Source organism: Phycodurus eques, chromosome 23, assembly GCF_024500275.1.
Source record: "Phycodurus eques isolate BA_2022a chromosome 23, UOR_Pequ_1.1, whole genome shotgun sequence".
Classification (NCBI taxonomy): Eukaryota; Metazoa; Chordata; class Actinopteri; order Syngnathiformes; family Syngnathidae; genus Phycodurus; species Phycodurus eques.
The window spans coordinates 4,939,573-4,952,571 of NC_084547.1; the positions used below are offsets into that span (position 1 = coordinate 4,939,573).

Here is a 12,999-nt window from a genome sequence, read left to right on the forward strand (position 1 = left end):
AGTGCCTAATTAGCTTATTGGCTACTAGCTACGCAGTACGCACCATTACAAGCCCCTGCCGAGTCAGTGTCGACACTTGACAATTCAGTAGGAGGCATTGAAGCTGTGTGGTCAGCTGTCGTTTCATAGATTGCGTCAGCGACGTACATCAAGCATTGGCTGGTGATTAGCGTGAACAGCTGGAAATATGTGGAGCGGTTCTTATCATGCATATGACCATAACTAACGAACGTGCCTACGTGGCGGCCATGTTGGGAAGGTCGATGTTCCCCTCCAAGGCAATGCATGGACATTGAAATTCACATAACTTGCTAATATCTCAACCGATTTTCATGAGGTTTACTTTTTTTGTCATTGCCAAAGCGCGTGCTGTGTTATCATCACAGAATTTTTTTTTCTAAAATAAAAAAATCAATAAATAATAAAATTAATTTGAGGACGAATTCATAGGGTGGCCTAAGGCAAGTTTTGGGTGGGTTCAAGCTGACTCGAAATAGGGCTAGCCTCGCCACTGATAGAGCCCATAGGATGTTTTTTTTTTTTTACAGATGTATTCATAAAAAAGGTATAAATGATCGTTTAAAAACACGTTATATTTTTTTATGTTTTTTTCTGACAGTACTCTTTCGTTTGTCAAATCTGCCTCGTTTGGGAAAGTTTCCGAAATCCGCCGAACATTTCCGAAGATGACGAAGCGCGTCTGTCACCGAGCGGAGGTGAAGACGACGAAGAAGAAGAAGAAGAAGAAGAAGAAGAAGAAGGAGGAGGAGGAGGAGGAGGAGGAGGATGATGAGAGGAAAAGACGTGTGAATGAGCGAGTAAGCAGGAGGAGGTGGAGGAGGAGGAGGAGGAGGAAGAGGACAAGATTGTCGCGAGGGAGCGAATTCAAGACCAATGTTTTGTAGGAGCGTTTCGTGACGGAAACTTTCAACTTTTTTTTTTTTTTTTTTTAATTTTTTTTTTTTTTTTTTTTAAATAAATAAACCTACCACTCACTCGGCTTGTTGTGCCTCGGAGCCGGCCGGCTTTGTCTCGCGACGCGGGCGTCTATAAATGGACTAAAAACAGTATCGCAGTCGACCTGTTCTCAGTACCCTGGATCTCATTACTAAAGAATGGCTGCTAACATGTATCGAGTGGGAGGTAAATTGTCTTATTTTCCTTTTTTTTTTTTTTTTTTTAAATAATTTTATTTATTTATTTATTTATTTTTATAACTCCCCTCCACCACCCCCCTCAAGCGTGGTTGTTCCTTCGGGCTTCATTAGCTTAGCCACACGCTAACTGAGCTAGCCGCTAATCCTGCTAGGCTAACCGTGCGTACGTCTACTTCGTTCCTAGTCAACTATTTAAGTCATGCAACCCTTTAGCTAGGAGTTACAAAGCCGCTTTTGTGGTCATATTCCCACCCAAGGGACAATTTTACACCCATAAAGTGCGCGTAAGTGGAAGGTCAACTTTCCAATTCTATAGTGACATGGTTGTCCGCCAATAAAGTTACCGGCTGTGCTCCCTCGGTTTAGAACACAACATTCGGCGTATTAGCGCTAGAGTTTGTCCCTCTTTTGTTTCATGATAACATTGGGCCTCAAGTGGAGTCTTTACATTCACGTCCAGTACACTATGCTAGTTAGCATTAGCTTCGCGTTGAGAAAGCAAAACAGAAACGGGCTATTTTTTGGCAGTTGCTGCAGCTCGTTTGAAGTGTTGCTCACGAGAGACGAGAACATCAAGAGTTCTGATCCACTCACAAGTCAGACGTCCATGCGACACTTGCAAAAATAAAAAGAAAGCATTTATTGAGTAGTGAAAGTCTACGAGTAATTAATGTCATTGCCTAAAAGAAGTTGAAAATTGACCATAGAAGTAAAAATATTGTGAAAAAGCAAGACTTGGGTCGAAATGAAACTCCTCAGCCCACATAAACGTAGTTCCTTGGCGCCAGGTTGAATACGCAATTTCCAAACTGTGTATATACGGTGGTTGGGAGCGTGGTGCAGAAGTGCTTACTTAGCAAGCTTTATTTATTCCAATCTTAAACAATGCTCTTTTTTCCATGTAGGGTTGTCCAGGTGTGGCAAGACAGCCTCAGCAACATTTTGAAGCTTAAAAGCACACACCTCGGGTCAAAAGTTTCCACCATGTGAATAAATGACATAGCAAGTATAAATGGCCACTGTCTTCACGATTGCCTTCCACCAAGCTCCTTCCTTGTCATCCAAAAACAAACTGAAAATGATTCCGCTCATACTTTGTTTTGCGGGAATTAAAATTGTGTGCCGCTTCTAAAAAATGTTTGTTGTTGTTGTTGTTAAATAGTTTCGAGAGATGTCGGAAAAGTTGCCAAATACAGCGCCCAGCCCTAATGTAAACCCCATTGTACTACTTTATTTCGATACAACACTGCCGAGTGGCAGTACATAATCACATAAGCTAAAGTTACTCATAACCACTATTAACGTTGCAATAACAAATGTACAATACCTTAAGATTTTTAGGAAAAAAATGCTTGGTAAGAAGAAATATTTTCTTGGCACTCATTAGCAAGACAAAGAACAAGCATATTTTTTGCCTTGATTTGAGATGTTTCATCTTGGTTAAGTTTTGCAGTGTAACCTTAGTGATTCATACTAACATTTTGGTGTCAAGGACAGTGCTCGTCATTGAAAAGCGTTATGTGCAGAACGTTTCTGAGTCTTTATTTTCTGTGCTTCTGTTTGTATCTGTTTCCCGGCTTGTTTTGGTTTCCCATTTTGGAGACGCAACAGCTACATGCAAATTAGCGCGAGCGCCTTCTGGGCATTTCTGGATGGGGGGCACATAATTGTCCCGTCGCTTCAGATGTCTATAACACAACGTGCACACCAAGTCCTTTTCTAGTTATCTAACACAACTTGGAGATATTTGTTAGATGTTAATTATGTTGGTGCTCATGTGGACCGCATGGAGATTTGCAAGATCGCCGTGGCAAGGCTTAGGGATGCTATTCAATGCGTGTCGACGTAATCTCTGTCGTGGTTTTCTCCTTCCAGATTACGTGTACTTCGAGAACTCCTCCAGCAACCCGTACCTGATCCGCAGGATAGAAGAGCTCAACAAGGTGCGGCGGTCTCGCTTCCCCCACCCCTTACTTTTACTCGGTTTGACCTCGTCGCGACGCAGACCGCTCTCTTATGTGTCGTAGTGACCCAACACTGGCACACGAGCGTCCTTATGTAACACCCCAGCGGCAGCAGCAGATTTTTTTTGCCCAGTCAAAGATGAAGGAGCATCCTTTATGTAACACACTCACACCGGAGGGCTAATGGCTGCTTTTGCTTTGCCATAGTGCAACATGAATGGCAACCTTCATTGAGCCAAGGCATACGTTCATCATTAGAGAAAAATTCGCGGCACACTGCCAAACAACAAAGTTACAAAAAGTATATGCAGTACACTGACATAATAATGTCAATTTACCCACAAATGTACTAACTTTGCTCTGAAATTTGGGCCTGTTTTCCAAAAGCTATTATTCTGTTGTGTGAATGGCAACAGGTGGAGACACAGTTTAACTGGAGCTTCTGGAATCTAGTTGAATAACATATAATCCTTCTTCCTGTCACCAGAAGACAGAGGCATAGATACATGCACAAAGATATATATTATTTGTAAATAATAAATTTAAATTGGATAATTTACCGCAGCTCGTTGGGAATCACTGGGTTAAAATAGTAGAATATACAATATTAATTACAGAAGTTCAATTCAGTAAGTGAAACTCATGGTATAGGTTCACAACACAGAATCTACTGATTTTTCTTTAAAAAAAAATGTAGGTTGGAATTGGATAGTCGACACGGTGACCCACTGGTTAGCACATCTGCCTCACAGTTCTGGGGACCGGGGTTCAAATCCCGACCTCGCCTGAGGGGAGTTTGCATGTTCCCCCCCGTGCCTGCGTGGGTTTTCTCCGGGCACTCCGGTTTCCTCCCACATCCCAAAAACATGCGTGGTAGGTTGATTGAAGACTCTAAATTGCCCGTAGGTGTGAATGTGAGTGCGAATGGTTGTTTGTTTCTATGTGCCCTGCGGAGGATGGGGGTTGAGAGAAAACACAAGTAATTGATGCCCCCCTCAAAATGTTTCTAATGGTCTATATTTTAGTTTCAATGGCTTACAGATGATTTGATTTTGAAAAAGTTTTTTCAGAAGTGCGTGTTTGCATCGGGTGAAGATTCTCTGTGACTTCTGCAAACAACCCAGGCTAAACTTAGTGCCTCTCTGACATATTTCATTTATTTAATTTTATTTACCCTTTATTTATCCGGGTAAGGCAATGGAGAACAGATTCTCATTTGCCAAGGTGACCTGGCTGCAGACACCAGAGTAAACCAAAGCAAAATAAAAGCAAATGCATATACAACAAGTTGTCCAACTGCAAGCAGTGAGTGCACTGCGTTAAACGGCGGCTATCAGAACAAAAGCCACCATCTAAGGAACATAATTTAGCGCACAAGTTTGAGTCGGGCTGTCCAGCGTTTCTGCAAGAGACCCTCGTGACTATCTCAGTGGAAACAATTGTGAGATATGATGGCCTGAGGCGCTAGTTTTTGTGTTTTTTCTGCAGACAGCTAATGGGAACGTGGAGGCCAAGGTGGTGTGTCTCTTCAGGAGACGAGATATCTCGGGCAACCTCAACACTCTCGCCGACAGCAATGCAAGTAAGTGCCACCCATCGCAATGCTATTGGTGTCGGTTAGAGACCAAGACCCAGTGTAGACATCCCCTGCAAAAATGTTTAGAATTACTTGTACTAATAGTTTAAATATACTCCAATCTATGATCTGTTTTTCCAAAACGCAATTTAATTTTGTCCTCGGACACCGGGGTGTATGTACAACCTGTAAAAGGACCAATTACTCCTCTCCTGTTTGCAATTTTCTCATGGTTACATTGTATTACATACATTGTATTTTATTACATACAATGTATGTCATATTATATATGACATACATTGTATGTATGTCATATGTATTATGTAATACATCATACATTGTATGTATAAATCACGCATACATTCTTTATTCTTATGTACATTCAAGTCACGTCCCTACAATTCTTTTTATGTCCTTAGTCATGTCCTTCAGGTCTTTTCATGTTCCTTCAAATCGTGTCACAATAAGCCTACGTTCTTAACTCATTTACTGCCATTGATGGCTGTTGAATTCAAATATCCATGTAAACATGGAGGCCTGGCAGTTTGAAAGTCATGTCCTTACAAGTCCCGACAAGTCTCTACAGTCCCTAAAAGTCCCAACAAGTGTCCATGTTCCTTCAGGTCATGTACTGACAAATCTTTTCATGTCCTTAAGTCATGTGCCTACAAGTCTCAAGTTCCTTCAGGTCTTTTCCTGACAAGTCTCTTCATGTCCCTACTGTCTTAAGTCATGTCTCTTCACATCCTTAAGTCATTGCGTGTCCCTACAAGTCCTGACAAGTCTCTTCAGTCCTTAAAAGTCCCTACAAGTCTCTTCATGTCCCAACAAGTCTCCCGGTGCACTTCTACTGCAATCTTCCATCACGCAGCTGTTTACTGTCAAGCTGGCTGTCTATCAGCCAGTGACTAACGTTAAATAAAGGGCACAGAAATAGACTGGTTAGGCGTGAATGTGTGCTTTTCAGCAAATAGTTGTATTTATGTTTAACAGAAAAACTTGCAAATAGGTGATTCGTGAACCGGTGAGGGTTTACTGTCTACAACCCACATCCAAGGATAAGCCCGCTCTTTTGTCTCACGTGTGCTATAAGAAGCTAGGCTGGGCACTGCTCATGACACACAGCCCACCGGAGTCTGATCACATTCACTCATTAGCAAGCCCTCCCTCCCCTCCTGGATGCGCTGCCTCAGACAAAGACGTGCCCACCTCAAAAATAGAGGCGCTGCAGTTAGCCCGTCGTACTGTACGCCGGTCACATCAGGACATTGTCGACAATATCGGTCCAAAAATACCAAATTTGGTACTTGTTGGCCTCCTACTCGTACCAGTCAGTGTGGTCGTCCATAAGAAATAATCATAATATAGGTTCCTATCTGCTCTCTCCACACACGCGCATATGGCAGAACAAACGGCCCTTCATGTGTCCCCGGTGCCCCGGCAACTAATGTGTTCATTCTGGAGAGTGTGTCTTTTCTTTTAGCGCAAAAGCAAGTCTTTCCTTAAGATGGAATTTGTTGCTCTGCGTGTGTGCGTGTTGCGCGTTGGGATGCATGTTGGGGGGTAACGGGGGATGGGCGCCTCAGGTTTGGTACACAGGGTTTCCGACATTGTCTGGCAGGGACAAGCCGGACAGGGGGAGGACGTGTTTAGAGGGTTTAGAGGTTAACAGGAAAGGGGTGTAGCCCAGGGTTGCATCCCTCCCCCAATGTGTGCGCGCAGCCTCTCTTGCGCGCGCCCTCGCTCTCTTGCCCTCACTGACAGGGTTTCCTGTGGCAGAGCGCAGGGGCGGAGTCCTCCCAGAGATGGAGCGATGATAGTGCCGCCCCCTTCGGCTTGCAACAAACTGCTGGGCCGCCTGAAAATTAGGAATGCGCAATCGTGTCGCCAAACAAACACGCGCAGAGACCCATACAACTGGTGAATGTCAACTGGTACTAATGCTTAACAGATGACGTTGTTTTCAACTCAGTTAATTGATTCTTCCGAAGATATGAGAGACAGCTCTCATTATAGCAGCGGTGGCAAACCTACTTACACTCTGTACTTAAGTAGAAGTAGAGATGCTTGTGTACAAAAGTGAGACCTCTACTTCAGTAAAAGTACAGACTGTAATGTACAAAAGTAGAAATGAATTTTGAAGGTTCCCCGTTGTGCCGAGTTGTCGGAGTGTGCGAATTTCCCAATCATATTTGTGGTCGCAGGGGAATTCGAGGAGGAGTCCAAGCAGCCGGCGCTGGCAGAACAGCAGAAGCACCAACTCAAACACAGAGAACTCTTCCTCTCGCGACAGTTTGAATCGCTACCCGCCACTCATATCAGGTAATACAAGTTGTTGCATTTTAAATGAATTTGTTTGCTCGATCCACCGCCGTTAGGAAAATTGTACATTTGTTTTCATGTGTTCACGACTGCCACTCACTGTCTACCCAGGGGCAAATGTAATGTCACCCTCCTCAATGAAACGGATGTCTTAGCAGGATACCTAGAGAAAGAGGTGAGACTTTTGAGATCTTCAGCTTCATTTCACATCGCAACCCTGTTTTAGGGAGAAAACATAAAGCTTTCCTGCTATTTATTCAACTGACCAAATTCTACCATATGCGCCTAGGCCGACGTAGCACTTTTCATCGTGATCACCATCCGTGTCGTTTGTTCTTCTCAGGACTGTTTCTTCTATTCGCTGGTGTTCGACCCGGTCCAAAAGACCCTGTTGGCCGACCAGGGAGAGATCCGAGTGGGCTCCAAGTACCAGGCAGAGGTCCCTGACAAGCTAACGGAGGGTGAGTAGGGAAATGCATCCGCCCCGTTGTACTCAACTGACGCCAATGCCTTCTAATCCCAGGTGAATTGGACAGCCGGATCCAGGAGAAGCTGGAGACCAAGGTGTGGGACCCCGACAACCAACTCAAAGACCCCCAGATTGACCAGTTCCTGGTGGTGGCAAGGTAACAACCGACGCATTTTGCACTGCAATTCATTTTGACCTCCAAAATCTACACACAAGACCCCAAAATGGAAATGGAAAAAGTTATATTGAACTTTTTGTAAATGTATTTAAAAGAAAATACGAAGATCATATGCTCATAAGTATCCACAACCTTTGCTCAATACTTGCATCTTGTAGCAATGACTGCCTCAAGTCTTTTTGAAATATGATCCCACAACGATTATTTTAATAATCAATTAGTCTGTCAATGAATTGATTATGATTCAGTTATTGCTTTGGTCCCTAACATCGCAGAAAATCGTAAAGCACGTGTTTGCAAATGTCTTATTTTGATTAAACGCAAACATAATCCGTTTGCTTTCATGGAGGACTGCAGAAAGAGAATATTTACAGTTGAGAAGCTGAAATTCCAAGAATTTAAAATCAAACAAGATCTCTACAGGATTACCCAAATATGTGCCGATGAATTTGTTAATCGATTAATTGTACAAATCTCCCACAACAACAAAAAACTCGCATTGTCATTAAATTGTGAATTGTGAAAAAATGAATTGGAAACGACTCACTCACATGAACAGTAATGGAAGTACTGATAGTCTTACGGTGCGCTTTCCACAGAGCTGTCGGGACGTTCGCTCGAGCCCTGGACTGCAGCAGCTCCATTCGGCAGCCGAGCCTGCACATGAGCGCGGCGGCGGCCTCGCGAGACATCACGCTGGTGAGACATCCACACACGTTCTTAAATAATCAAACACGGGATAGCTCCTCACTCTTGTACATCTTTTGTGTGAAGTTCCATGCCATGGACACGCTGCAAAAGAACAATTACGACCTGGCCCAAGCCATGGCCACGCTGGTGCCCCAGGGGGGTCCCGTGCTCTGTCGCGACGAGATGGAGGAGTGGAGCGCCTCCGAGGCTATGTTGTTTGAAGAAGCGTTGGAGAAATACGGCAAAGACTTCAATGACATCCGTCAGGACTTTGTAAGCAGATCGCCGAGGAAAGATCAGAATCAGAATCATCTTTATTTGCCAAGTATGTTCAAAAAACACACACGGAATTTGTCTCCGGTAATTGGAGCCACTCTAGTACGACAACAGACAGTCAGTTGACAGAGAACACTTTTGTTGACAGAGAACACTTTTGAGCTCACTCTGAACACAAAGCACACCACCGGATAATTGATCAGAATCTTTCAGAGACCTCAGAGTTTGGCCTTTGCTGACCTTGATTCAAAAGGAAGGAAAATACAGTTTTGATGTGTGTGTGTGTGTGTGTGTATGTGTGTACACACTGCTTTGATGATATACATTTATTAAATGGTCGCCTTCCCATTTGTAGCTCCCTTGGAAGTCTTTAGCCAGTGTGGTCCAGTTCTACTACATGTGGAAAACTACAGACCGCTACATCCAGCAGGTAAACACCATCACAATTTATGTTTTGTGGTCACCAATTTGTATTTTATAGCCACAAATTAGTGCTGATGTTATATTTATATTGTGACCACAATTACCCCCCAAATATCATTTCTCGGGCTGGTAATCTCAGAAACGACTAAAGGCAGCGGAGGCGGACAGTAAACTGAAGCAGGTCTACATCCCCACCTAGTGAGTATTACTAGTCACTGCACCATCACTGGGGAACTCCTAAAGGAACTTTTGTTGTCCCCCCCTTTCGACCAGCACCAAACCCAACCCCAACCAGATCATGGTGCCGGGCAGCAAGCCCGGCATGAACGGGGCTGCGGGCTTCCAGAAAGGACTCAACTGCGAGAGTTGTCACAGTAAGGCATTGGGTCTAATCCTTATCTCATCTTTCATCCTTTTCTTTTTCATTTGACAATTGAAAAACTAATGGTTGTGCAAAATTCAATGTTATGCTCATCAAAAATAGGAATCACAGGACTGAGTTTGGGTTTATTGTTTGATAGGTTGGGTTTACTTGAACAGGAATTTGCAGAATGAGCATTAGTAAAGAGACATTAGCTTGTTAGCATCACAGTTCCTCGCATATCATTATTCAGTGGGTGAAAGAGGACTGAAAATAAGGATGTTGAAGTCATTTGGAATGGAAAGAACAAATGCAGGGATTAGGTCTGCTTGACGCCTTGGTTTTTGAGTTTCAATTCACGACTGTGCGGTCTCAACCCAGCGGCCCAGTCGCCTCAGTGGTACGCCTGGGGGCCCCCCAACATGCAATGCCGACTGTGTGCCTCCTGCTGGATCTACTGGAAAAAGTACGGCGGCTTGAAGACCCCTACGCAGCTCGAGGGCGCCGCGAGAATTGGCTCTGTACGTCTCGTCCCTCGTGGTTTCTTCCGGTATCTGTCCGCGACTCGTCAATTGAACTGTCGGCCGTCTTCCTCCACCCCAGGAATCGGGGCCCCGCAGCCACATGACCCGCCAGGAGGTCCAAGGCCTGTCGCCGTTTACCCGCAACGAGGGCCGCGCCAAGCTACTGGCCAAGAACCGCCAGACGTTCATCCTGCAGACTACCAAGCTAACGCGCGTGGCCCGGCGGGTCTGCCAGGACATCCTGCAGCCTCGGCGGGCAGCGCGCCGGCCGTACGCCTCCATCAACGCCAACGCCGTCAAAGCTGAGTGTACGTAGGCGCGTCCTGTCTGTCGGCCTCGAGGTTTCGAACCCACATTTGACTCCGCTCTCTTCAGGTATGATCCGGTTGCCCAAAGCGACAAAAACTCCTCTAAAGAGCAAGTTGGTCCCCCGGCCGTCGCTGGCAAACATTGTGAAGGATTTAGGTAAGAGTAGCCGTGTTCTTGTCTTCTTCTTTTTCTGCTGTGTCTGACTTACATGGGCAAATTGCCTCTGTTCTCACTCTCCCGCTTTCAAGAAATTGGAGACTAATGAATTAAACTTTTTTTTTTTTTCTTTTTTCCCCCCCTAACATCATAATGTTTAGCCCAAACATATAAATTCGTCTAACGAAAGTCTACTAGCCAATGCTAGCATATAATGCAAAATGTCATAGATGGGCTGACTTAAATTAGCATAGATGTGATGATAATTATAAACCTTTCAAACGAGTGGAAATGTAACGCAGCAACTCATACAAACAGAGCGTACAACATAACTCACAGGTATATATTAATATAATCAGAAATAGGCCAGCCCTAGTGTGAGCCTTCTCCAGTCTCAGTCCACAACCTCCACGTTCTCCGCAGCCATCTCGGCTCCTCTCAAGCTGAAGGCGTCCAGGGGACCCCCGACGCCCATCAACAGGAACCAGGCCAGCCAGCCTCGGGTGGGCCCGGGCCTGCTGGGAAAGAGGGGCTTCGACGGCGTGAGTGTCCTCGCGCGGTCACAGCCGACGCCGACGAAATTCAACTAAAACGGCACTTCTGCTCTTGACAGGCCACAGGAATGCCCTACTCGGCCAACGGCAGGTCGTACACTTCGGGCATGAGGACCACCTCCCAGTCCGTCATCAAGCGTCAGAAGGTCAGCCAGGGAGAAGCACCTAACCCTGTTGTGTTCGTGGCCACCAAGGACACCAGGTATTGTGGATCTGGAACGTATTTGCAAGGGCCGGGCGATGTTAGCCCTTGTCAGATTTTATTTTTTCATACATTTACACATTGAACCACAATTGAAGTAATAAAAATCACACAGAAACTATGGAATAAAAGAATGTAGAATATAATTTGTTATCAGAACTTTATTCTGTCAAATATTGGAATTGGCAGCGGCTTAAAAAAATGTGTGTCGGTCGGGGCCTCGTATTTACAGCAGTTGATCTCCCCCCCCCCCCCCAATTTTCTTATGTAAAAGCCGAAAGCGCCGTGACTACTTTGCGGATGCGCCGTATCGACAAACGTGTTGTTTTTCTTTGCAGGGCTCTGAGGAAACATCTGACTCAGTCCGAGATGCGCCGGGCCGCTCGGAAACCTCACCTTCCTGTCCGGATCAAGCTGCCGCCGCCGCCCCCTCGCCCGCTGGCCGTTCCCCTGCTCCCCTCCAGCACCAGCGAGCCCATCGTCCTCGAGGATTGAATGGCGAGGGGGGCGTTTCTTTTAACGGGACGGGGCTCTGTGTCCATAGCCTCGTCTTTTATTTCCCCATTTTTTGTTGTCCCCCACCAATTAATATTTCCAACACACACTGACATTCACACAACAGCTCAGGCTTTGTAGGATTTTATTCCAGGTCCTGAATTATTTTTTAACGCCACCTACTTTTAAATGTGTAATTTAAGGCAGAGATATTTTCTCTTCTCCTCCCTGAAACGTTTTTAAACGATGAAGCACATGACGTGTAAATGTGTGTGTCGTCGCTGTAGGTGCCCAAAATGGAGGGCTGAAGCTTTAACAACTCAAACTGGTTTTTGGCGGTTTCAACTCCCCACCCCGCATCTTCCTGTCACCTGGTTTTTAATAATGAAGTCCTGCACTTTGACACTTCCATTTTTGGATGTCACAAACACAGGCAAGCACAAAACAACTTTTATGCTTTTTTAAAAATTATTCCCCAAAAATCCAGCCAAATATCCAGAATGTTTTGTGTTTCTACACCCATTTTGTCCAATATGAAATCATAAAGCTGAACTGTAAAATTAAACACACATACACGGGCTTGTTTTGTGCTTGCTTGAACAGTTAGTGCCGCCACTAAATTGTTCAAGACCCTCAACTCTCATTCACTATCCCATTTTAAACCCCCCCCCCCCCCCCCCCAATACCTTTTTAATAAAAGCATAATTGGATCATCATAATTTCCGAGTTCCACGGCACTTGAGGGTTGCAAGGATTTTGTTTTCAAAAGCCCAATGTGGGCTTTATTGTTCTCAACACAAAAATAATTGTAGCAAATAGTAGTCAGTGTAAAGAAAAGGCAATTAAATGACTGGGATATTGGAAACCTTTTCTTTGTTCCCAAACTGAAGTGCATCACTGAGCCCCATGATCGTGGCAAATGTACGTGAGGGAAACATGGCTGGCTCTACTTCATTTGGTGGGGGGGGGCCGATCATGTGAACATTCAATTGTACTTTTTGTAATGGCAGCGAGAGAAATATGCGACAAACTTTTTCTCAAGTGTTTTTTTATTCCTGCGTCTCTGTATCCTGTAATGTCTCTTGATAAGAAAAGAAATAAAGTTTTTTTTTTTTTTTTTCCTTTGTGGTCAAGCAGTTCAAGGTATTGTTTTCCTTCCTTTCTACCATGCTACTTTCCTTCCTTCCACTCACATCCATGTTTCCTTCCAACCTTCTGCCATCCCTCCTTTCTTTTCTTTCATTTATTCATCCTTTAATTTCTTCTGTCCTTTATTTCTTTACCATCCTTGATCCCTACTCTTCTTCTTCTCTTCGTTAATCCTACTAACCCACCTCAATTGA

General features: G+C 44.6%; 1 protein-coding gene across 1 annotated transcript; it reads left to right on the top strand.

The window, feature by feature from the left end:
- The first annotated feature begins 956 nt into the window (after positions 1-956).
- Positions 957-12,777, top strand: mta2 (metastasis associated 1 family, member 2). The gene is made up of 18 exons (XM_061668832.1): positions 957-1,143; positions 3,033-3,100; positions 4,610-4,703; positions 6,902-7,019; positions 7,131-7,194; positions 7,363-7,480; positions 7,543-7,645; positions 8,266-8,365; positions 8,441-8,629; positions 8,988-9,062; positions 9,195-9,253; positions 9,329-9,429; positions 9,798-9,937; positions 10,020-10,248; positions 10,316-10,405; positions 10,829-10,947; positions 11,019-11,161; positions 11,500-12,777. The coding sequence occupies exons 1-18, from the start codon at positions 1,116-1,118 to the stop codon at positions 11,654-11,656; spliced, it is 1,995 nt and encodes a 664-aa protein (XP_061524816.1). The 5' UTR covers positions 957-1,115; the 3' UTR covers positions 11,657-12,777.
- The last annotated feature ends 222 nt before the right edge of the window (positions 12,778-12,999 follow it).

Bases quoted from the DNA above. Each gene is read 5' to 3' on its own strand.
- mta2 (XM_061668832.1), top strand. From the start codon at position 1,116: ATGGCTGCTAACATGTATCGAGTGGGAG. The intron at 7,195-7,362 runs GTGAGACTTTTG...TGTTCTTCTCAG, and splicing joins CAGGATACCTAGAGAAAGAG to GACTGTTTCTTCTATTCGCT. The intron at 10,948-11,018 runs GTGAGTGTCCTC...TGCTCTTGACAG, and splicing joins GAAAGAGGGGCTTCGACGGC to GCCACAGGAATGCCCTACTC.